At 38.6% G+C, this 26,681-nt stretch overlaps 1 protein-coding gene across 5 annotated transcripts in view; it reads right to left on the reverse strand.

The window, feature by feature from the left end:
- Setd2 (SET domain containing 2, histone lysine methyltransferase) overlaps positions 1-26,681 on the reverse strand; it is a 91,239-nt gene that overhangs the window by 53,104 nt on the left and 11,454 nt on the right. For all 5 annotated transcript variants that reach the window (XR_003713734.1, XR_003713735.1, XM_028785360.1 and 2 more), the window contains exons 2-8: positions 21,909-21,924; positions 15,212-19,521; positions 12,514-12,645; positions 10,482-10,610; positions 6,066-6,189; positions 4,417-4,494; positions 2,306-2,403 (exon numbers count right to left, since the gene is read on the reverse strand). Coding sequence is in view for 3 of the 5 variants with exons in the window: in XM_028785360.1 (XP_028641193.1) it covers positions 2,306-2,403; positions 4,417-4,494; positions 6,066-6,189; positions 10,482-10,610; positions 12,514-12,645; positions 15,212-19,521; positions 21,909-21,924 (4,887 nt within the window). In the remaining 2 variants the exon portion in view is untranslated. The remainder of the gene's footprint in view (positions 1-2,305; positions 2,404-4,416; positions 4,495-6,065; positions 6,190-10,481; positions 10,611-12,513; positions 12,646-15,211; positions 19,522-21,908; positions 21,925-26,681) is intronic.

Genomic DNA, 26,681 nt, shown 5'->3' on the forward strand with positions numbered 1-26,681 from the left:
TGTGTGTGTGTGTGTGTGTGTGTGTGTGTGTGTGTGTGTGTGTGTGTTAGGGGAGGTAGTGGGGGAGACAAATTCAATCCATGGGTTCTACAAGTTAACAATAGTCTACTAATATGCTTCACTTCCAGCCCCTTTACTACTTCCTATTTTTGAGACAGTTTCAACGGGTTGGTCAGACTGGCTTTGAACCTTTCAGCCTCCCATGTAGCTTGATTACAGGCCGGCACTAGCAGGATTGGCTTCATCATTTTTCTAAACTTTTATTACCTGTTAGATTAAAATTACTTATTGAAGCATAAAAGTAAGAGGCTATATACATTGTTTGTGCTAGAAATAAAATCGGTAACACAGCTTAGACAACTATTACTTATGTATAAACGTTTGCTTGGTACACCAAAAAGATCCACTATTATAAAAACATATAAAATGCAATATCATGACACTCAAAAAGAAAACACTTGATTCAAAAACTTATCACACGATGAACTCTGGCAATAATAAATACAGTAACAACTGACTAAATGAAACCATGGAGGTAAGGAAAGCAGTGGAGAAGAATTCTGACTTAAGTCTACAGTCCTGGGTAAAATCCACCTCTACAAGCAATTAGAAGCAAAAAGAGTAAACTGTCACAGAGCAAAGACCCAAAAAATATCCATTTCTCTGCTCTCAGAAAGGCTAATACAAGCACATAAAACAAAACCAAAAACAAAACAATAGGAATCATACATAGAACCTGGTCTGTAGTTATCTACTGATAAGAAAAACAGTATTACTAATAAGATAACACTTTCAGAACTGAACGAATCACTAAGTTCTGCAATACAAAATATGTGAAGAAATATCTGAAACGACAGCATCACTACCAAGAAAAGTAGCCACTGGTAAAAACACTAGACAAAGTAAGAAAACTATATCTTGTCACATACTAGCATGAAAGGATTAAAATATCCTAGAAACTTAATCTGTGTGCCTTTTAATATAAGCATCAAAAGTAACAAAGGTATAATCTGGGGAGGAGGAAAGCTTTCAGAATTTTACAAATTTCTACCCTTTCACTTTATTGGTTCTATTTAATTTTGATCCTTTCGCATTTTGAACGTGGGAAAGACAAGCATATACCACTCTACCTTACTAAAATAACAGTCCCACTACAGAGCCCTGGCTGGCTTGGAATTTACAATGCAGACCGAGGCTAGCCTTGAAACTCAAAGAGCCATGTACCTCTATCTCCCAACTGATGGGATCAAAGGAGTATACCACCACATATTTTATGATTTATTTGTATGCATTTATGTTTTGCATGTATGTATGTCTGTGTTAGAGTATCAGATACCATGAAACTGGAGCTCACAGACAGTTGTGAGCTCCCATGCGGGTACTGGGAATTTCTTTTGGAAGAGCAGTCAGTGCTCTTGACCATTGTGCCATCACTCCGAATTCCAAAAGGAGTACAATACAGTTGGTATAAGTTGAACAATATTATCTAAAAGTTGATAAAGGATGGATAGAAAAAGATATTATTCTCTTCATACATACACACTCAAAGCTGATATTTCTATAATGAATTCGTCTTGGGTTTTTTGCCTTTTTTTTTTTTTTTCTTCATTTTGCTTTGTTGAGAAATGGTCTCATCTAGGCCAGGCTGTTCTCAACTTGATACACAGGCAAGAGTGGCCTTAAGTTCTCATCCTCCTGCCTCCACCTACTACATCATTGCTTCTCAATCTGTGTGAGTTAGGGCTACTTTAGGTTGAATTAACCTTTCACAGGGGTCACCTAAAACCATCTGCATATCAGATATTTATATAATGATTCATAATAGTAGCAAAATTAGTTATGAAGAAGTAACAAAAATAATTTTATGGTTGGAGACCACAACATGATGAACTGTATTAAAAGGGTCACAGCATTAGGAGGGTTGAGAACCCATGTCCTACATGATAGGCTCCCAGGCATGCACCACCATATTCCATTTTTTATTTAGTATTAGAATTCAAAACCAGGGAGACTCATTCATGCTAGGAAAGCACGCTATCAGCTGAACAGCATCCCCAGCCCTATAGTAGCTTTATTACATTGAGTTCAGAGGAATATTACATAGTTCTTGTACTGTAAATCCCTTAGTGGCCAGAAAAATCACATAATAGAAAAAAATAAATGAAATTATGATGGCATATTATAGATGAGAACTGACAGTATATGTAACTTCTAAATAATTCACACAAGAATTTTATATCACTGTATCTGAACATCTATTTTCCATATCAGAAGCAGCAAAAAAAAAAACAAAACCATTACTTACCCATATCTTTGGAACTGGTAATCAAATGTCAATTCTGAGCCTGAAGGAACTAGTTTGGTGGTAAAAAATCCAACCCTCAGTTGTCCATTCACAGTCCACTGAAATGTTTTGAGAAGACTAGACATTAGTAACTGATTAATGTTTGAACATCCATTTGTATAAAGACTATTCTTATCTGACTGCATTACATGTATAAATCTTTGTGGTGTTTTCTAAAAGCAAATGAGTTGATTTTTTTAACCAACATACCATTTTTATTTAATTGACTATCAAATTCAGTACCCATTAATTGGCCTATATTACAATAAAATGAACTGCTACTGGACTAGAGAACGTAGCTAATAGAAAAAGCTCTTGGCTAGCAAACACAAGCGCTTGTATTGCATAGCCAATAGAAATAAAACAAAACAAAAACTGCTTTTAACTTACATTTACATATAATAAAGCTAATTTGGTCTTAAAAAACAAAACAAAACGAGGATTCTAGGTGTCACTGAGTATCAAAACCTGAGCCCAATTCCCAGTACCAAACTCCGGTCTTTTTTAAGAATTGAACTGCTGAGCCAACTCTCCAACTCATCTTCCACATTGTTTTGAAGCAGGATCTCTCATTTCTGCCACTTAGCTACAGAGTAGCTGGCTTACAAGTTTTCAGTCACTCTCCCATCTCCACTTCCCACCTTGCTATAGGAGCACTAGGACTTAAGTACGGGGAGGCCATCAGGATTACACCACAAACACTTTTCTCCATTAGGCTACCTTCTTCCTCACCAACTATAGCTTACTTAAAATTTCTTTCCTTTATGTTTTAAAGATTTATTTTATTCTGTGTATGAGTGTTTTGCCTGCAATCTAACATGTGCACCATATGCATGCCTGGTGCCATGGAGGTCAGACAAAGGCACTAGGTCACCTGGAACTGGAATTACACATACATTGAGAACCACCACCTGTGGTACAAGGAATCAAACCTGGGATCTCAACAAGAACAGGAATTGCTGAGCTATCTCTCCAAGTCTTTAACCTAGATTTTCTAATCCCTCTCTATTTTGGCTACTTATGCTATACGAGTGTTATAAAACAGTCAAATTGGCACCTGGAGTCTTGATAAAGAATCTGAATATAGGGGGCTGAAGAGTTGGCTCAATGGTTAAGAGCACTGGCTGCTCTCCCAAAGATCCTGAGTTCAATTCCAAGCAACCAGTGGCTCACAACCATCTGCAATGTGATCTGACACCCTCTTCTGGTGTGTCTGAAGACAACTACAGTGTACTCATATACATAAAATAAATTAAAAAATCTAAAAAATATATGAATTTGACAATAATCACTGATGAAAATTCAGATTTGTTTGTATTACAGTGCCTTTGAAATAAAATCTACAATAACTATCATCAAATGTAACAAATTTCTTAGTCGAATTTTAGACTAGAAAAAATTATAGGTGTAAAGATGATATTAAAAGGTTGACAAGTACCGGGCGGTGGTGTCACACACCTTTAATCCCAGGCAGAGGCAGGTGGATTTCTGAGTTTGAGGCCAGCCTGGTCTACAGAGTGAGTTCCAGGACAGCCAGGGCTACACAGAGAAACCCTGTCTCGAAAACCCAAAACAAACAAACAAACAAACAAAAAGGTTGACAAGATCGTTCATCAGGTTCATCAGGCCTGAGCTCAGTCTCCTGTACCCACATGGTGAAAGACTCAACTCCTCCAGGTTCTCCTCTGACCTCGACATACAGATGCACATGCACACATGAAAGCATACACACACACATATATGCACTCACACACACATGTAACAACTTAAATCTTACTTTAAAAAAAATCTTACTTTATTATAAAATTATAATAGTCTTTTGATTGATCAAAACTTCATAAGCACTTAGGGAAGGTAGGTGAGGGGTGATAATTGGCCATGTACTCTATTTTTGCAATTCTACAATTTTGCAATTCTGTATTGATATAAATCTAAACTTACTCCAAAATGAGAATAAAGTAAAATAAGAAAAAATTAGAAGAGTACTTACCTCTGATGTAGAAATTAAAATTAATGGTAAAAACAGCAATCTGAATAAATACTTCAAAATTTAAACATTTATATCAACTTACTTTTTGGGTTTCACAGTTTGGTTCACAGCTATGATTCATGAAACGAGAGCAATTCCCTTTTTGAGTAGCATCTATTATCTGAGAAAAAGAAGAAAATTTTAAGATTCTTAAAGTGAGATCTTAAAATATCCATGCCTTAGCTGGCCAGTGGTGGTGCACACCTTTAATCCCAGCACTTGGGAGGCAGAGGCAGGCAGATCTCTGACGTCGAGGCCAGCCTGGTCTACAGAGTGATTTCCAGTACAGCCAGGGCTACACAGAGAAACCCTGTCTCAAAAAACCAAACAACAACAACAAATCCATGGCTTTTTAAAAAGAAAATGCATTAAGGTAATTTTAATGTAAAAAACCCACATACATCCCTTTGGTTCTTATCCTATTTTAGAGAACTTTCTATAACAGTAACAAATGGCTGACTGCTTTTCTACAATTTTTGTTAGGTAGTTTCTATAAAGGCAAAATCATTTCTTGGGGCTAGGGATAAACTTGGTTTCCACAGAGACTATCTATGTCTAGAACATAGAAACCCTGGGTTCAATCCTCAGTACTTCATAAAACCAGACATAATAGCACATGCCTGTAATCCTAGAAACTGGGGTCAGAGGCAGGAGGATCAGAAGATCAAGATCTTCCTGAAGTACTTAGCACATTCTAGATCACAGTGTCCCATGTCTTTAATCTCAGCACTTGGGAGGCAGGGACAAGATCACTGAGAATTCAGGGAGCCTACTGAGTTCTAGTCAGACCAAAGCTATAAAGTGAGATCTGGTCCCAAAAACAAAACAGAAAATATAAGTCTCTCTTAGCTACTTCTTGTATTTTTTCTTCTTCTATTCCTTATACTTTCTTGCACTTCAATCTCACATGTGGAATAACTCCTTTTAAAACAGGCACTGTGCCATAGTTCAGCAGCTCTACAACTTGAGAACACGTCCAAATGCCCTAAACTAGAAATTCCAGAAGCCAGACTCAGATTGCTAAAAAGTGAGTCTAGAGATAGGTGGCAATTTTTACCTTGACTATAGAAGCAGATCTAAGGATCTAGCAAAGCGTTATCAAACCACACATGGAAGATTTATAAAAATGCAAAATTCAACATTAACACGTCTCATAATTTTTTTTTCTCAAAAAAAGTTTTATGAGAAACTATTTTCAGAGCTGTTGTTTGTATCAACAAGAAACATGCTCATTAGTATCACTTTAAAATGGAATGACAGACATTTCTAAATTTCACAGCATTAAAATATAGCCCGCATAAAAACATTCCGGGAATCATCTATGATTTTTAAAGTTGTCGTATGAAGCATGTATGTTTGTATTTACATATACATACCACCTCTCCCCATCCATTTGTAAACAAATAGAAACTACATATGGTTCTGATTCTGTTTTATTTCGTTTTGAGAGAGTTTTATGTAGCAAAACCTGGCTACAAACAGATAATGAAGGTCTTGAACTCCTGATCTTTCTGCCTCCATCTCCCCAGTGCAGAAATTAGAGGCACGAATGGCTATTTAATTTTGTTAATTTCTTCTGGCCCAGTTTTTGTCATTTAAACATCAATCAGTATGTCCACCCACCCATGCCCTATTTCCCCAATGAAACAGCCCTCTTATCCTTTTTAAGTAAACACATTCACACTGCTTTACCTCATCATTTTTCAGGGCCATGAAATAGTAGTGGATGTTTTTGTTCCGTGCATATTCTTTTACCCGAGCTTTAAACTCTTTATGATCAAGTACTTCTCCACAGTATTCCAGGACAAAGGTGTTCCTACAAAACAATGAAAAATAGTACTTCCAGCATAGGAATTACACTGAAAATTTACAAAACTACTAAAACATAAAATGCAAAGTATTTATTACGTACTCAATGCCCAGGCCTTGAACCTGAAAATCCCCCTACCTCAGTCACTTGAGTACCAAGACAATACGCATGCATCACCTACCTCTTTCCTAAAATAGTTAAAAGACCACCGAGTCTAAGAAAATAGTTAAACTTTATACAGACTTCCAAGATGCATATTCTCTTGACTGTGCTGGGAAATGAGCTCACTGGTAAGGTAAACAGTCTTGGCATTATGCAAGGCCCTGAGTTACACCTTTCAGTAACTTCCCTCCCCTCACCCAGACACATTTTAAATATGGTTTACAAATATGGAATCAGTGTTCACAGCTGGTAAAGAGCTCTGATCAAACTATGACACTGAAAATTGTTAGGAACAATTAAAGCAATTTAAATATAGTAGCCCTTCTGTTGTTCTTACTTTCAAAGTTCTTTAATGATGATAAAAGTCAAATTTGTCTCTTGTCTCTGGCTTCTTGGCTAGTCTCCCTGTCCAGAATACTACCCAGAATACTTATCATGAATTTGCATAAAACAGCTATACAAAATGAAGCAATTTTATTTACGCAAAGAGATATTCTCAAGAATAACCCAAGATAATTCTGGTTTTTTGTTTGTTTGTTTTTAAAACACCAGAAACAAATATGCAAGGGGAAAAGTGGCAGAGAAAGGGAAGGGGAGAGGCAGAAACTTCTATAGAAAAGGCATAAGGCAGTACCCATGTTTTAAGACGTGGATTTGGCTCAAAGTGCACATGACTAATTGCCTCACTCTGCTATGAGCAAGGACAATGAAGTTTCACAAATAACTCCAATGATGTTTCATAAAGTAATAGCAGTTTACACGACATATACTCTACAGCCAACTAGAAATCCTGTGTCAGCATGCTTTCAGATTGACAGCGTACTGTAGGCCATTTAGAAAATGTTTAGAATAAAAGTTGAGAAAACAATACTCTGTAAGAATGAAAGACAAACTTTATTCTTTTTTTTTGTTTTTCGAGACAGGGTTTTTCTGTATAGCCCTGGGTGTCCTGGAACTCACTTGGTAGACCAGGCTGGCCTCGAACTCAGAAATCCGCCTGCCTCTGCCTCCCAAGTGCTGGGATTAAAGGCATGCGCCACCACCGCCCGGCTGACAAACTTTACTCTTACAAAGTGAATTGTTAAGGAGCCCTTATATATAAACACACTAGAGGCTTCAATAACTGATAACTGCTATGAATATGGAACACCAAAGGAATATTAATGAAAACATTGGTGAGCTCAAAATTGGTTAATTTTAAATCTTGGACCAAGGAATGGAAGAATGATTAACTCTTTTATGAGTCAACTAGAGATCTGACATCTTTTTATACATACACACACACACACACACACACACACACACACACTCCTTTATTTTTATGTGACTAGTGTTATGCATGCATTTATGTCTCTGTACATGCCATGTGCGTGCCAATGCCTGATGCGAACTGAAGTCAGATCCCTGAAACAAGAGCTATGGATGGGTGTGAGCTGCCACTTAGGTGCTGGGAACTGAGCCCTGGTCCTCTGCAAAAACAAGTACTCTTCTTAATCACTCAGCCATCTCTAGCCAGAGGTTTGATATCTTATGGGGGGGGGGGGGGGGGGGGTGGGAGGGCTGTTATGTTTGAGACAGGGTTTCTCAATGTAGCTGTCTGTCTGTCTTTAAGCCTTACTGGTATTAAAGGTGTTTGTATGCAGCACATATACCACTACTACCAGAATTTCTTTTTTTTAAAGATAAGGTTTCTATGGTGCTTTGAATAACATTTGCCCCCATATTTAAAGGCTTAGTCACTAGGGAATAGAACTCTTTAACAGGAGTAAAAGGATCAGGAGGTGTGGCCTTGATGGAGGAGGCATATCACGTGGGGGGGGGGGGGGGCCTGGGGGGGGGTGTTTGAGGTTTCAAAAGCCCATGCCAGTCTCAGGTTCTCTCTTTTCTGCTGTCTTCAGATCAGAAGTAGCTCACTGCAGCACTGTGTGTGCTTGCATACAATGCTCCCTGCTATGATGATGGATTAGCCTCTGAAACTGTAAGCAAGCACCCCAAAAAATACTCTCTATTATAAGAGTTGCCTTGGTAATGGTTCTCTTCACAGCAGTACAACAAGGACTTTCTCTGTGCATCCCTGACTGCCCTAGAAATGATCTGCCTGCCTCTGCCTCCAGATTGCTGGGATTACATGCATGAGCCACCATACTCATTGGGGTCTGACATCTTTAAACCATCCAAAGAACTGGGTTTGCTATGCCAGCAGAGCTTCAAATTTAGATTCAATTATAATGTACCACTATAGGGGAAAAAAAGGAACAGCCTATATTAAAAACAAAACAAAATTATACCTTTTTTCTGACAGCAAAATTATACCTTTTTTGTGTTTTCTTATACCTTTTTTGTGTTTTCTCTGCAACATTCCTAAGTAAATGTGATCAGTCTCTCCTTGGCTTCTGCCAGTTATCTTAATACACTTACTTGTTCTTTCCTTGGTTATTTACCCATGCTTTATGAAGTGATTAAATCTCACATATAAAGGAATCTCGCATTCCTTTATTCTCTGAAATTTTATTGCCACTGACAACTTCACAACTTTATACACATACAAATGCTTTATTATGCACTCACTGCTCCTGAGTTGGAAACTAAACCTGCCTGGAAGTTTTAAGCTCCAATGAAACAATTTTAAGAATGTGTGCCAAGTCTTATTGAACCTTTGTTCAATCCCTAAAATACACATGGTAGAAAGAAAGAACTGGTTCTCACAAGTTTCTAGTCCTCTGACCTCCACACACAGACACAAATTAAAAACAAAATATAAACCATTTGGTTTTGTTCATCAGATACTGATATAATCAAAGTGCTTATTAAAAGTTACCCTACCAACTAAAAATAATTCTCTTAAAAAAAAAATTAGGCTGTCAGTGGTGATCCCAGTACTTGGGAGACAGAGGCAGAAGGATCTCTGAGTTTGAGGCCGCCCTGGTCTACAGAGTGAGTTCCAGAACAGCTAGGGCTACTCAGAGAAATCTACTTATCTCAGCTGAATGAAGTGGCATATACATTTAATTTCAGCAATTGGGATAGAGGCAGTCAGATCCCAGTGAGTCTAGCCAGCATGTAAGGCCATGGTCTATTTTGAGTTCCCTGTCAACCAGGGCTACACAATGAGAGTCTGTATCTCATTAACAACAAAACTTAAAAGTATCCATAGAAAAATATAGTAAATAAATTTATTTTTTTTAACAGCCAAGTTAGAGCTCATTAGTAATAACCTACTCACTCATGGCTAAATCTGAAGTTAAATCATTATCTTTATAATCAATATTGAAAGAACTAAAGGGATGGCTCAGCAATTAAGAACACTGTCTATTCTTCCAGAAGACCAAGATTCAACCCCCAGCAACCAACATAGCAGCTCACAACCACCTGTAATTCCAATTCCATAGGATCCAATGGATCTTCGGCACTAGGTGCACAGACATACATTGAGATAAACATCTATACATGTAAAGTAAAAAATAATATGTCCTAAGATGTTTCTTTCTGATCAAAGAAACGTATCAACTTTGTAAGTGATGCATAATAATGACAAATTTTCAAGTCCTACACAGGCTATCTTGTAAATTACAGTAACTGCTAAAAATACTTTGTATAAGATCTTTCCATTTCTTATCAAAAACTAAATTCTCCTCCCTGATCACTGAAGCTATATAACATGAGTTTTAAGGCAGGCAGAGAGTTCAAAGAAATTTGGTCATCTGCCAAAAGTCAGAGCTTCACTCCAGCTTGGGAGTCAGATCCCACCAGAATGATTACTTGGCGTCTTAAAATGTGCTGTATTATACCAAACAGTCTATAATGACAGTGCACTCAGCTCATACTTTTAATTGAGGCCAGTTTAAATACCAGAATCTAACCAACCACTAAAACATCCAAGAGTGGAAATTTATAGACTATAGCAATATGCAGTGACTAACAATTTAGGCTAGAAGATTCAGCTAAATGAAAGGCCTCAAAAGTCATTCATCCTAACTGTACAACAAACCAAAACAACCCAAACCTTCCAAAAAACCAAAATGGATTTTCTTCATTTTCTAGAAATCAATTTAACAAACTAGTTACCAAGCAGTCATTCTACACAGGCAATCCAACACACAAAAGATGAAGTAAAAGGTGATAGAAACCAAACTTACGAAGGAAGGTCCTTAGCCGCCCTTAAACCCCAGCCTTTCTTTTCTGTAAGTATGACCTCTACATCTGCATGCTGTTTTCTCTGAAACCGTCTGTTCGAACAATAATCTCCATTTGGACATCTAGAGGAACTGAAATGAGAAATGGGTAAAAGATAATTCTTTAAATACCATAAATAATAATAGTAACATCTCCAGCAGACTGTGTTATATAGCAACAAATACCTCACCTCTACTGCACAAGTTTAGGTGATCCTTCCTCAGTATTATCACTTAAGAATTTGCCTGCCTCTTCATCTGAGTGCTGGGATTAAAAAGTGTGCACCACCATGTCTAGACTAATACTTTTTTCTGGGATAAAATAATAAGGCTGGAGAGATGGCCCAGCTCCTCTTCCAGAAAATTTGGGTTTGAATCTCAGCATACACATGGCAGCTAACAACCATCCCCAACACTAGCTCCACGGTATCAGACTTCTTTTTTGGGTACCACAGGCACCAAATATGCAGATAGTATACAGACTTACATGCAGGCAAAATCACCCACACACATCAAAAACAAAACACTAAGAAAAAAGAAATTTCCAGCTGGGCAGTGGTGGCGCACGCCTTTAATCCCAGCACTTGGGAGGCAGAGGCAGGCGGATTTCTGAGTTCGAGGCCAGCCTGGTCTACAGAGTGAATTCCAGGACAGCCAGGGCTAAAACAGAGAAACCCTGTCTCGAAACAACAACAACAACAAAAAAAAAAGGAAAGAAATTTTCATTAATCAGACTGGTTAAAAACAACTATCAAACATTTTTAGCTAGGCCCAGTAATCCAATCACTACTTCAATCCCAACCTTGAGAGGCAGAAAGGCAGGTGGATATCTCTATGAGTTCTAGGCCCGGCTGATCAACACAGCAAATTGCAGACCAGCCAAGGCTATACCCTATCTTAAACAACAAAGGAAACATTTTTAATGCAGAGATAGTCAGCATCTTATGAATTATACCAATCAAGTATGTAGCAGCAGAAAATTAATTACTATGGGCCAACTATGAACAGAAAACATAGTGTACTTAAGAGAAAAAAATTAGGCAGATTTGTATATGCAGTTCAGATCAGGTCTGATTATTCAAAAGTATACATAATATGCTTTTATTTCTATGTATTTAAAAAACAAAAAAACCAACCACCCAGCAGTAGTGATACATGCCTGTGAGTTCGGCACCAACCTGGTCTACATAGTGAATTCTAGTACAGCCAGAGATACATGGAAAAACCCTGTCTCGGGTCAGGGTGGGGAAAACCAAAGAGTAAAAAATTAAGTAAATCACTAAAAACATCCATAAAGTGTCTTTGAAGAAAGATCAGTGTTTAAAAATAGATATGCCTATGTTGTACACATTAATACTTCTTCTGAGGAAACTACAAAGGGAAAAGGTTGGCTTTTTGAGACAGGGTTTCACTGTGTAGCCTTCCCTGGCTGTCCTAGAACTCAGAGATCCACTTGCCTCTGCCTTCTGAGTGTTGGTATTCACCTTTTGAATTTTCAAGTTTTGTGTTTAATTTCATTATCAAATTACCACAATTGCCACAATTTACTTCTCAGGACATAATCATCACTGAATGAAAAGTAGTTGCAGAGGCTGTGATTGTTTACAAGCCTTAATCCCAGCATTTGGGAGGCAGAGACAGACAGATTCAGGCAAATACCTGGTCTATTCAGCAAGTTCTAGGACAGCCAGGGCTACATAATAGAGAGCCTATTTCAAAAAAAGCCAAAAAAGAAAATAATAATTATTATTACTAATTAGCAATAAAACTGTTTTATAGAGCACTTATGTGCCAGATGCTATAATCTAATGAGCAATGCAGTGGAAATTGATCTTAATATCTGTTTTCTATTAAACACTGGAAATTTTATTGCTCATAAGTATTCATTTACATATAGTAAAAAGGTTAAAATTTTATCCTTCATTATTATTTTTCATTAAAGACATACACTACACGAGATGAGTGGGAGAGGAGAGGAGTAGACCATCTTGCTTACCATTCAATCATGAGGAGACGATTAAGGCAATCTTCTCCACACGCTACTTCACCTTGAGCTCTTTCATCTTTAGAAAGAGGTGTACATTCACACTGCATTCGCTTAATATCCCGATGGGATTTGTTCTTCTTCCTATTGGGTAAAATTACATACAATTTAGTTACACAGTCTACTGAAGATAATAATTTGATCAAATAAGTACTGAAGCTCGGTTTCATATTTATTAATTTCTTAAGTCAACTAGTCAAAAGACAATACTAAGGTGGAAACAGACTGAAGGCCAGCCTGGCAAGTCTCTATACCCTCACCCTCATCCACTCCCAAAAGAGAAGAGGGTAAGAGAATGAAATAATAATGATCTAAATCATTGGCATTAGTTAGATAAAAGCCAGGTGTGGTGGTGTATGCCTGTTATCAAAGCTACTTAGCCTGAGGAAAGTTCCCAAATTCAAAGCTGGCCTAAACCAGGCAAGTCCAGCCAGAACAATAGAAGACCCCCTATTAGGGCTTGCAGAAAACAAAGTCTAGGGGTAGAGCACTTGCTGATAGCATACAAATAGTCTCTAGGTTCAATTTCTCAGCACTACAATAAGAGGAAGGGAAGAAGAGGTACGGAGGGGAGGAAAGGGGAGGAAATTTGTGTGTGTCTATGTGTTTAATTCAACCAAATCTTTTACGGGATCCCTTAGTAGTGTAACACTTGTATACATCTGTTTAAAGAAAATGGATATTTTAAAAATGAAGTATGACTATAGAAGAACCAGAGCCAGGAAGGTTAGTGAATGCCTGTGCCACTAGCTCAAGAGGCAAAGGCAGGAGGACATAGACCCAAGGAGTTCTGGGCCAGCCCAGATAATATTGTGAAATATATATCTCAGAAAAAAAAAATCTAAAATCTAAAAAATAATTATTCAGTAAAGATTTCAGAAACAAAATTCAGTGGGTGGCAAGATGGCTCAGCAGGTCAGAGTGTTGTTCCTCTAAAGGACCAGGACCTTGATTTCTCACACCTACCTCACGTAGCTCATAACTACCTCTGGGCTCCAGGGTACCTAACACACCTTTGTAGCCCCAACTCACATGCACAAGCCCACATACAGACGCACATAATTAGAATTTAAGGGACTAGAGAAAGAGCTGGCTCATCAAGTAAGAATACTGGCTACTCCTCCAGAGGACCAGGGTTCAATTCCCAGCACCCACATCGCAGCTTACAACGCTCTACAACTTCAGATTCAGGGAATCTGACACCCTAACGTAGACATATAGGCAAAACACCAGTCAACAATACACATAAAATAAATAAACTGTACTGTAATTATGGCTTTATAATACCTAAAGGTGCTTCATGTGCATTTGTTTTAAAGAAAAAAGTTATCAGGCCAGGTGTGGTGTCACAAGCTTTTAATCCCTGCACTATGGAAGCAGAGGAAGCAGCAGCTCTGAGTTTGAGGCCAGCCTAGTCTACAGTACGATTTCCAGGATAGCAATTTCCAGGATAGTGGGCAATACAAAGAAACTGTCTGGAAAAACAAAGAAGAAAAAGGAAAACAGTTTCTTTTTTCTTTAAAAGATTCATTTATTAGGTATACAGCATCCTGCTTGCATGTACATCTGCAGGCCAGAAAAGGGCATTAGATCTCTTTACAGATGGTTGTGAGCCACCATGTGGTTGCTGGGAACTGAACTCAGGACCTCTGGAAGAACAGCCAGTGCTCTTAACCGCTGAGTCATCTCTCCAGCCCCAGGAAAACAGTTTCTAATAAATCATTTGCCCTTAAAAAAAAAAAAAGTTTAAAGTTATGAGTTTGAGTGTTTTGCCTGTGTTATGCCTGTGTACTATATGTGTGCAGTGTCCAAGTGTTCGAACATGGGATTCCCTAGAACCAGAGTAACAGCTGAGAGTGACCATGTGGGTGCCTGAAGTTACACCTGGGTCCTCTGGAAAAGAAGTCTTTTTTCCACTGAACCATCACCTGAACTTTTCTCTCATTTTTCTGTCACAATTTCACATGAAAAAGCAATTAAGAAAAAGTAGGCTAGCTTATACTTTTGAAACCACATGAAAGAAAAATGAGCCAGGTGGTGGTGGCGCACTTGGGAGGCAGGGGCAGGAGGATTTCTTAGTTTGAGACCAGCCTGATCTACAGAGTGAGTTCCAGGACAGGCAGGGCTACACAGAGAAACCCTGTCTCGAAAAACCAAAACCAAGGGGAGAAAAAAAAAATGAATTAAAAGGAGCAATCAGGTCAGCTTAAGTTATACCTTTTTTTTTTTTTTTTTTTTTTTTTGGTTTTTCAAGACAGGGTTTCTCTGTGTAGCCCTGGCTGTCCTGGAACTCACTCGGTAGACCAGGCTGGCCTCGAACTCAGAAATCCACCTGTCTCTGCCTCCCAAGTGTTGGGATTAAAGGCGTGCGCCACCACCGCCCGGCTTAAGTTATGCTTTTTAATAACCAAAGAAATTATAAAAACAAACAAAAAACCCTAGACATCATTTTTTTAAGATGGAAAAAGATGGGAGGATATGCATTAATAAATCTAAATAAAAAATGCCATTTTATAGATTCTGTTATCTAAATTTTATCACTCAACTCTTATTTCAGTCTAAACTGCTGGAAAGCTACTTTTAATTAGTGACTTTTTCTTTTTTACAAAAAAAGTAGCAAAAATTTATTTAAAAACTATGTCAGGCTCACCTTTCTGTTAAATAAACATTTTCTTCAATAAGATCGAAGTAACAAGGCATCTTCCCCAGCTTGGCAAATTCTTTCCATCGCTGTGGGTCCCTGAAGTCATCCATAGCACAGGAAGGCCCCATCAGCTCTGAGGGTTGGGGCACAGACGACTCTCCCTGTTCTATCCCCACTCTAACTTTCTTTCTAGCCTGTAGCTCACCATCACTTTCAGAATCACTCTCCAATTCTTGCCTTCGTTTTTTAGGAGGCCCTCTCTCTTTTATATCATTTTTTTCGAAGTTTTTTGAAAAATCTTTCCTTTCATTCATGACTAAAGAGTCTTTAATTGAATTGCTGCTTATTTCTGGTGCTTGCACTGATCCCTTGTCCTTCTGATGGAAGAAAAATTTATTGGACGGGCTTGAGAAATGTGACCCACTTCGCTGATCCCAATTTTCCTCTTCTTCACGATCATCTGTTAGAGAATCTGGTACTTGCCCTTGGATTCGATCATAAGCAACCCCAGTTCCTGGAGGTCTACCTGCTGATCTTGGGTCCCAATAGCCATTGCCTTGCCAGTAATTATGGGTTCCACCATAATGTTCAGTATTTTGCTGATACTTGTGTGTACCACAGGTTCCATAGCTGCTGTCAGGTTGCTGGTATGTGGTAGTGGGCCTTTCTTGTTGGGAAAAGTCCCACCCTAGGTTTCTGAGTTCCTCTGATGAGTGCAAGCCATCCATTCGAGAAATGTCACAAGAGGAAGAAAAACTCAGCTCTGTTTTTCCTAGTCTACTACTATCTGGCCGATTAGAGAAAATCATCTGCTGCCGAGACTTATTTGGGATATCTTCAAAATCGTCAGAATAAACTGGTAGCTCTTGTGGCCTCGATGTTTTGGCCCTTACTGTGTCCTCTGAATTCAGGTGACCTAGAGGATCAGATTTCAAGTCTGTATGACTTGTACTATCAACTCCATCACTTTGAGAATGAGCGATTTCAGGCAGGTGATTATCTACTCTCCTGTTGAACTGTGAATAAGAAGTTTCTGGATTCCTCTCTGTTCCTTTATGAAGGAAGAATTTTTCAGTTTGAGAACAGCCTTTACTTGCCATACTCTCATACTTTTCCTCATATGCATGTCTCCTTGACTCTAATCCATCTTCCCAGTGGTCAGAATAATGTCTGTAGCTCTGACTGCTCCGAGAAGAACAGGGACTTGTCTCTTCCATGGGCAAAGTAGAATTCTTTGGCACAACCACAACAGACTGGAGACGGTTTCTCGGAATACTGCTGTCATCAGACTCTGTATCTTCTGAATCACTTTCATCGCTTGAACTTGCAGACGATCCAGAATAATCTTCATGGACAGTAGATATGATCTCTGGAGCATTACCACTGCTGTCACATTTTAAGGAGTAAGTTATACCATCACTGTCTTCCATGGTTAGGTTCAAGTCATAAGGAAATACAACTTCTGAATCATCAGAAGTATGTGTATGGCCTCTTCGTTCTTCCTCATCTAATGAGATTTCTGGTCTTCCTCTTCTCTCGTGCAATATGGAATTCCCTTCTTCTTGAGCCTCCTGCAAAGACTGCCCAGGTAACTCGTTATTATGCCTGTTTTCCCAAGAAGAAAATCCTTTTCCTAAATCAGGAAGGGCACTACCAACATCTGTTTCTTTCCCTGCATACTTTAAAAAATCTATGCCTTTTGTACTCTGCACTGCACCTAGAGTTAGAGATGTGTTCTCTTCACATCTTATTCCTGATGGAAGACTCTGGAGAGATGAAATAATACCTGAACTCCCTATAGACTCATACAAAGCATCAAAATGGTTAAGAGAAGCTGAATTAGTGCTACCAATGCTCTGCTTATATCCATCACATGTAAACGCCGAGTGCTCACCTGTCAGCTCCCTATTACCACATAGAACTGCTTTGGATTCCAAATGCACATCCACAAAGCTATTTGAAGAAATCTTCATAACTGAAGGTTCAGTATTTTCAGCTTCAGAGCTTTCACTTGGAGAACAGTATCTATCTGAATCTTTGGTTTTGCAGCAAGAATGTCTCTTATCAACTGGTTCTTTAATTAATGTTTTGGAATAATCTACAGTCTTAACTGGCAAAGACTTGAGTTTATCATGGTGTGGTGACAACAAAGGTTCCACTTCCCTAAATGGACTTTTTGATTTATTGTGCTGCCTACAAGTATCATCTGAGTCCTTTTCTCTACATCTACCAACATTCTGAAATCCATTTGATGAAAGCATGCAAGCCTTGATCAAAGGGGATACCTCTGATCCAGTCACACTATCATCAGAAGTCATTGAAATAGCATCTCTTTTAGAAGTACAAAATGTTGCCACATCAGCTTCTGTCTCTGGAGATCCATTTACATTTAATTCAATGGAACAAAAATTTCTTAATTGATCATTTTTCACTTTTGATAACTCCAATTCTTTAATACTCTCATGGCTATCATGCCCTACACATTCAGGCTGAAGAATGGGAGATTCATCTAGCTTTTTTAAAGTAGGTGAATCATTTAATTGATTTGATGGAGTTGGAGACCCAGTCTTTTCTCTTTCAGGAATTTTATTAATTGTTCTTAATTCACTACCTTTTGAACAAGGAGTCTGCAAACTAAAAGAATGAGATTGTTTGTTTTCCTCATTTAATTCTGTACAACAGAAAGAATTTTTAAATTTATCAGACTTGGATATAGATTTTGAAAGGGCAGATTTATAACGGGAAGTACTGTTATCGTGCTTGGAATATGATGACCCCCGTCGGAATCCCAGTTCATTTGGGGGAGAACAACATCTTTTTATGGCTTCATGCTCTGAAGTCCGTTTGGATTCTCTTTCTAGTTTTGAAGAATACTTTCCTCTTCTCTCCATCTCTAAATAAGAGGTCTCAGTTTTACAGTCCCGATCAAATTTAGAATAAGATGATGATGTCCTTAGATCTCTGTAGGAATGGGCTGAAGTGCGCCTTGTATATGTCTTCTTATACTCATCTTCAGAGTCTGAGCTCTCCCGTGCCCTGTTATCTGTATATGGCCGAGAATAGCGCGTCCTCTCACGATAAGGGGAACTTCTATGGTAGCGCCGTTCAGAATCATAATAATGAGATCTTTCTGACCGAGAATAAGACAAACTAGTTCTAGAGGCTCTGTCAGATCTAGAACGAGATCGGCTTCGCCTTCGATCTCTTTCGGACCTACATCGGGAAGATACATATCGAGTATCTCTTTCAAGTTTTGAGTAACTAAAGTATTTATCATCTCTCTCTGTTTTAGATCTTGATGATTTCCCCAAATCCTCACTTTTTGAAGGTGCTGAGCTCTTCTTAAAATCTCTTTCCTTCTCAATGCTTGTGGAAGATTTTAAATCATGTGATCTTTGACTGGAGGAAGTCCGTACAGAATCTTCATCAGATTCTGAACCAAGAAATGTGCCTTCAAATTGTGAAGATTTCTTCTTAGAATTTGCTTTTTTAGAACTGAAGCTTATTTTAGAGCCATCTGAAACCTCTTCTTCCTTCCCAATATGGGAATCTTCTTTTTGCAGGGGATTATCTGCTTGTTCCTTCAAAGTTTGAATTGTGTGTTCTTCCAAACTATTAGATACAATATCTGGCTTCGTATCCACCTCTAAAAATTCCGGTACACTTTTAACTGGTGGTTCTTTCTGAGCTCTAACTGCTACATCTACTGATAAAGGTCCTGGTGGTGATGTCATTAGTGCTGTTACTGGGGGTTGAGGCAAGGCCACTGGCTCCGATATTGGTGCTGGTGGTGAGGGTGATGAGGCTTGGGGAGGTGGAGGAGGTGGAGGTGGAGACGAAGGTGGTGAATCTATAGTTGACTCTGCTATGACTGCTGGTTGTAGGACTGGTGTTGTAGGAGGAAGGGGAGATGCTATTGTTGTAGTTGTAGCCAGCTGTGGCCTGGATGTCACATGAAGCAGATGTTTCTTAAAATGAATTCTGCCCAATTCCACTCTTGATTTTGGTGGTGAAGATTCTTCTGTGGCAGGAAAATTATCTCCAGCGTCCATTTTAACTTTAGGGTTTGAGTCTACTTGAAGAGGGGTAGCTGGGGAGTTTGGAGAATCACTTTGCTTTTCATTGCTAAGTGCAGTGAGAAATCTATTCTGTAAAGTTTTCTTTGTAAGACTGAAGCTGAATGACACCTTCTGCCGTCCCTGTTCCTCCAAATTAACTTTTGTCTTCGTGCCTTTGGGCAAAAATCGACTTGAAGCAACACCTTTGAACATTGGTCCTTTGATGAAACCTGTTTTCTGCACATTTTCAATCTTTGCCTACAAAAGAACAAAACAATTATTACTACAACAAATACTTTCTTCCAAGCTGTCATTACAATTTAAAATGTCAAGGAAAAAAAAAACAACAGCAATATGACTTTCACTATGCTACAAAATGGACTTTAGTTGTTCATTATTATTAAACATTTTAGGCATAAGTAAAAAGATAAGTGTAACTATAAAGAATAACAAATCACAGCGCATCTATCCCCAGCTTCAGCAGTTACCTGCATTTTTTTCTATTTTACCCACCATGGCACTTATCCTCTACATTCACGATCCTGTTTTATTTCCTTTCCACTTCTTTGGAGGGGAACTGTTTTGTGTTGTTGTTATTGCTCTGGGAGTTAGTTTGTTTTGGTGTTTTGGGGGTTTGAAGCAGACTCTCACCATGCAGCCCACGGTTTATGTGCGCTCATGTTAATGCTCATGCTTCCACCTACCCAGGGTGGGATTGCAACCATGCACTACCACGCTCAGCCCAACAGAATTTTCTTTCTTTCTTTTTTCTTTTTTTTTTTGGGGGGGGGGGGGGTTCCAGACAGGGTTTCTCTGTGTAGCCCTGGCTGTCCTGGAACTCACTCTGTAGATCAGGCTGGCCTCAAACTCAGAAATCCGCCTGCCTCTGCCTCCCAAGTGCTGGGATTAAAGGCGTCCACCACCACCACCCAGCTCTAACAGAATTTTCAACAAAAATTTCCTTTAACCTGGTATGTAAAGGAAACTTATATACATGGCAGTAAACAACACCTCAGTTTACAAAATAAGCTTTCCTTGTGTGTTATTCACCTAAGAAACACCAAAGACCAAATAAACCAAGGGTGTCCTAGCATCACACAGAATCATGGTATGTGAGATTATATATGTGTCACTGACTCTACTAAAATGACGCAAAAAACCACCTGTTTGTGATATGTCTATTTTTGTTTTAAGGTAGGGATCAACAAGTCCAAGCAATTTTAATGACCTTCCCTGGTACAACTTAGCCTCTTACAACATTCACTGTACTGATAAAGTAGTCAAAAGAGAAGCAGGCCTTCTGCCAAACTAGAAATTGAAATTATTCTGCCTTAGCACACTACCATAGTAATGCTAATTTATTCTCTAATATTACTATGTGAACAACAAAATATAACTAAGAAGTCTTCTCCATTGTCTCTCAAACTACCAAGTTTCTGAAATGGTTGAGGTCAGAATTGAAAGGCATATCCTAGGTTGTTCAAAGAATAACAGAAAAATCTACAGACATAAACTCAAGCATATGTATAGATATACATACACACACACACATTGAGACAGGGTCCCTCTATGTAGCCCAGGCTGGAGATAAGTCTGCTTCTGCCTTCCAGCATTAAAGGTGTACACCACCACATCCCCACCCCAAGCCAAATTAAAGAGGGTAATATCAAGGCAGACACTCAAGGCCAAATTAAAATTTTGCCCCATAGATGGGCATGATGGCACATTAAGCCTAGCACTCAGGAGGCAGAGGCAAGTGAATCGATCTCTGAGTTCCAGGACAGCCAGGGCTGTTACACAGAGAAACCCTATTTCAAAAACAAATAAAATCATAATCTACAAAATTTTTCACGTCTTTTAATTTACTTTGCTATTTAAGAGAGCAATTTTTCTCCTGAATATGATAGCACTGAACATTAGTTTTAAAGCTGGGCACAATGGCACATTACTTTGGTCTCAGAACTGAGAACTGATCCCTGAGTTTGAGTCCATCCTGGTCTAACAAAGCCAGTTCCCAGACAGCCAAAGCTAGATAGAAAAACCCTTTCTTGAAAATCCAAAAAAGAAAAAAAGAAAAGCAATAAAGCTTTTGAGATATACACACATATTACATTATACGCATAGCAGTGGTTTTCAAACATTTAATAAACAATCTATTTTTCAAATTAAATATTATTTGGAGACTTAATACATAGAAACAGATAAACTGATTCTACAACTGCAAGCTTCTGTTACCTTTCTAAATCTCTTGAATCTTTTAAGTTTAAAAGTTACTTTCTTGGTGCTGGAGATATAGCTCAGCAATTAAGAGCACTGGGTGCTCTTCCAGAGGACCCTGGTTTAATTTCTAGCACCACATGGAAGCTCACAACTGTCTGTAACTCCAGTTCCAGGGCTTCTGACACCCTCACACAGACATACATGCAGGCAAAACACCAATGAACATAAAATAAAGATAAATAAAAATTACTTTCTTGTTATATACAATATTCCTATTGGGATGAGTTATAGCTCGAAATAATCAAATTGATTAAAACCATTAACTTTACTTCACAGTCAAAATGACAGGTAACTTTAAATATTTTCAGCTATAACAAATGAACTTTAAAGGCCATTTCTTAAATGATTAATTCAATTATACTTACCTCATTTTCTTCTTCTCTATTCCCATTCAGCCAAGAAAACATGCAAAAGAATAAAAGGAATCATAAATACTTAAGAAAAAAATGTAACCTTTAATTAAAACAGATACTTATAAAACCTGTCCACTCATTCACTGTTCTAGTTACATTTTTTGTAACAACTATTTCCTGAAGATAGTGCAAACCACTATGCTAAGTACCAGAAATCAAATAAGTAAAGCAGTATCTCTGACCTTGAGAAGCTTACATTTTCTAATAAGTAACAAAAAAGTGACTGTTGCAAAAGTAATTCCACCATAAAGAAGTAAATATAAAGACTGAGAAATATACATACAATGTAGCAGCAAAATAGGAAACAACTTGGTTTAAAAGACCAGGAATGCAAAGAATCCCAAAGAGAGGATTAGTTTTAATGAATGTACTTTTTTAAAAGTGATCCCCAAATAAAAAGCAAAAATGAAAACAGAACAGTTCCTACAAGTAAACTCATTCACCACTGCCTAAGTATAAAGTATGAGATTGAAAGAAGGCAACAATTAAACGTAATAAGGGGCACTCCTTGAGAGAAATATACAAAAATCTTCTCTCCAAATGTAGATCTAAACAGCAATTCAGTTGATCCATTTATGGAAGTTTGAATGAAGTAATGACCAGTTGTGATGAACAACACCAGCAGTAATCTAAGCTATACAGCATACTGAAGCAAAAAGATTCAAGTTCAAAAACTTCAAGTGCAACATAGATCTGGGCCAATCTGCATAACTTAGTAGACCCTACCTCAAAATAAAAACATGTAAAAGGATGAGAAGGAGCAGGCATGGTGGTTCATGCCTTATGATCCAATACTTGAGAAACAGAAGCTGGAACATGATTAAGTAAAGGCCAGTCTTGGTTTCATAGTTAATTGGAGGCCAACCAGGGCTACATAAAAGCTGCCTCAAAACAGTGACTGAGGTTATAATAGCTCAGTCAGAGTGCTTGCCTAAAATGCAAATGGCCCTAAATTCAATCCCCACAAAGACAGAATACTGCAATACCGCAAGACAAAAAAATGTAAAGATATATTGTTAAGAGCTGAAGCACTGCCAAAGATAGTTTTTATTTTCAGTGGGTCTTAACAACCACTGAAATTTCATATATATAATTTAGAACTGCTGTACTTCATCAATTGTCTGATGACTAGTATCACCCATATGTAATATCTTGCCAGGCATAAAAGCACATACACTATTAATGGCAACAGTTAATTGAAGGATGTTTTTACTAGATGGGTATAGTGATTAACCTGTAATCTTAGCATTCAAGAAGCTGAGGCAAGACAATCAAGAGTTGTAAGCTAGCCTGGGTCACTTGGCAGACACTGTCGCAAAACAAACGGAAAAGGCTAAAGATTTAGTTTGGTTGGTAGAGTGCTTATCTTATACACATAAAACCTTGGGTAGATTGCTGGCACTGTATAAACAAGTGTGGCACCACACACCTGTAATACTAAACTCAAGAGATGGGAGGTAGGGGAAATATCAGTTCACAAAGTCATCCTCAGCAACCTAACAAGCTCAAGCCAATCTGAGCAACATGAAACACTATCTTAAAAATAAAAATAATAAAGCGGCACAATCAAAAGACTCAAAGGAAAATTAAAATTTTTCTCACTAAAAAAATCTAATGCTGTGGCTGCGGTAGAACATGCCTTTAATCCCAGAGCTTGGGAGGCAGAAGCAGGTGGATCTCTGTGTGAGTTCAAGGCCAGCCTGGTCTACAAAGAGTTCCATAACAACCAGGGCAATACAGAGAAAACCCTGTCTCAAAAACCAAAATCTAGTGCTGGAGAGAGAGATGGCTCAAAGAACTGAGATTATTTGTTGCTTCCAGAGGAACTGGGTTCAGCTCCCGGCACCCACAAAGTAGTGTATAACCATCTGTGCTCCAGCTCCAGGGGATCCAATACCTTCTTCAGTCCTCCATGAGCTCCAAGAATGCAAATGGTACACATCCATACATAAACCAAAAGTCATAAACATAATAAATAAATACATCTAAAAAAGAAAAGATTTTTTAAAAAGCCAGGTGGTGGTTGGCCCATGTCTTTAATCCCAGCACTCAAAGGCAAACTGATCTGGGTTCCAGACCAGTCTGGTCTATATAATAAACTTCAGGCCAACCAGACCTTGTCTCAAAAAAGTTGAGCAGCTGAGGTATAAAGATGACTCTGTAGTTAAGAGCAAAGGACCCTAGCACCCCCATACATCTAATAATCATTTTTAACACCAGCTCCAGAGAACTCAACACTGTTTACACACATACACATAACTTTTTTTTTAAAAAATTGATAATGGTTGTCTATCATAAACAAAGCCCTGTGGTGGTGGCCCACCATCTTTAACAATAAGCCAGGTGATAGTGGCACACGCCTTTTTCATTACTTTAGTCACTTTACATCCAAATCACTCCTACTCCCACCCCCTGGCACACACCTTTAATCCCAGCACTCCACTCTAGAGGCAGGCAGATCTCTGAGTTTGAGGCCAGCCTGTCTACAGAGTGAGTTTTAGTACAGCCATAGCTACACAGAGAAACCGTGTCTAGATCGATCAATCAACCAATCATAATCTAATATTGGTAGAGAAAGGATAAAATCACAAACAAGTAAAAGCTCTTGAATCCAACCTATTTTCATCTTGATGTACAAACCCTTCTTACACATTTGAGTATCTGTGTGTTTTTTAAAATTTAAACTGATATTTTCTAGGTATTGCAACTATACTATACAAGCCATTACATGTTTCATTCCTTAATCCTAAATACAGCTAGGAGCAAAAACGTATAAATTACAGAATCACTGAAAAACATTAGGAGAAGGTTGTATTGAAAGACATCAGTTCAGCAGATGAAGGTGCTTGATTTAACAGCCAGGAACCCACAGGAAGGGGGACAGAAAAAAACTGACTCCACAGCCATGTCCTCTGAGCATACGCATGTCACAGTAGGTGCAAAGTCATACACACATCACATAACCTCCCCTTCACACGTACAATAATAATAATATCGAAAACTTTTCTTTTTTTTTTTAAAGGAAGAAGGGGCTACAAAGAGATGAAGATAATCAAAATTCAAAAGCTGGGTCCTATGGCATGTGCCTGTAGTCCCAGTCATTTAGAAGGCTAAGTAGAACTGCTTGAGACTAAGAGCTCAACACCAAACTAAACATTAACAAGATTCTTATCCCAAACTACCCAGGCATGGTTATGTATCTGTATACCTGTTATTCTAACACTTGGGTGGTAGAAGCAGAAGGATTACAAATTCAAAGCCATCTTTGGTTACATAGTAAAGTTCAAAACTAGCTTGGTCTATATAAAGACCCTAACTCAACAGAGGGAGAGGGACAAAAAGAGGACTAGGGAATGTAGTCAAGAATGCTTGTCAAGCCGGGCAGTGGTGGCGCACACCTTTAATCCCAGCACTTGGGGGGCAGAGGCAGCCAGATTTCTGAGTTTGAGGCCAGCCTGGTCTACAGAGGGAGTTCCAGAACAGCTAGGGCTATACAGAGAAAACCTGTCTCAAAAAACAAACAAACAAACAAACAAACAAACAAAGAATGCTTGTCAAACATGCATGAAAAAACTGGGTTTAGTAGCCAGCCAACACTGAATAAACTAGGTGTGGTAGTTAGTGCATGCTTTGAGGTAGAGCCAAGAAGATCAGAAATTCAAGGTCATATTCAATCACATAGTGAGTTCAAGGCCAATTTGTGCTACACGAGGCCCTGCTTCAAGAAAACAAAGGTTAGAACACTTTAATGTTCCTAATTTGAAAAACATATACATTGGAGTGACACCCACAAGGCAACTCACAACTGTCAATAACTCCAGTCACAGATTGACACTTTCTGGCCTGCATAGACACTGCATGCATGCAGTGCATAAACATACATGCTGGCAAAACACAGTAAAAAAAAAAGCAAAAACAGAAAAAAAAAATACATGCACCCCAGGGGAAAATTATAATAAACATACAACTAAAATTAGGAACTTTCCCAAAACTATAAATATGCATATACTTCCTAAAATCTCATGAGATTAAAATAAAACCTTGATACCAAGTAGTTAATAAGACACTCCTATGTGGATGCTAGAGAAACTGCTTAGTGGGTAAGAGCACTGGTTGCTCTTCTAGAGGCCCTGTTGCCTAAGAAGCAAGCACGTGTGGCTCATGACCATCTATAAACGGATCCAATGACCTCTCCTGGCATGCAGGTGTACTACAGATAATGACGGCAGTATCTGCCCGCTTCTGCTTCCCTAGTACTGGGATCAAAGGTATGTACCACCATGATTGACCACAAAATAGCTTTTAAAATCCTGCGTTCAAAGATTAGTTCCCAGCACCCACATGACAGCTTACAACCCAGTTACTGGGGATCTGATGACCCCTTAGGGCTTCTGTGGGCATCAGATGTGCATGTGATACACATACATATGTGCAGGCAAACACTCAAAAGTACAGAGTAACAGCCAGGTGATGGCAGGGCTGCATGCCTTCAATCCCAGCATTTGGGATTAGGATTATTTACTGTGAAGATTCAAAAGAAAAAAACTTAGTGTGAGGGAAGGTGAATCCTTAACAAGAAAAGACATAAAACTATCATTTGGCTAGCCTATAATCCACTCAGGAGGGAGAGGTGGGAGAATCACCAGCTCAAAACCAGACTGGGATATACTATACAAGGCCCCACCCGCCTCATAAAAGCAAAACTTCAATTCAGGCGCAGGAAGG

The sequence above is a fragment of the Grammomys surdaster genome, unplaced genomic scaffold, assembly GCF_004785775.1.
Source record: "Grammomys surdaster isolate TR1022 unplaced genomic scaffold, NIH_TR_1.0 125216, whole genome shotgun sequence".
Classification (NCBI taxonomy): domain Eukaryota; kingdom Metazoa; phylum Chordata; class Mammalia; order Rodentia; family Muridae; genus Grammomys; species Grammomys surdaster.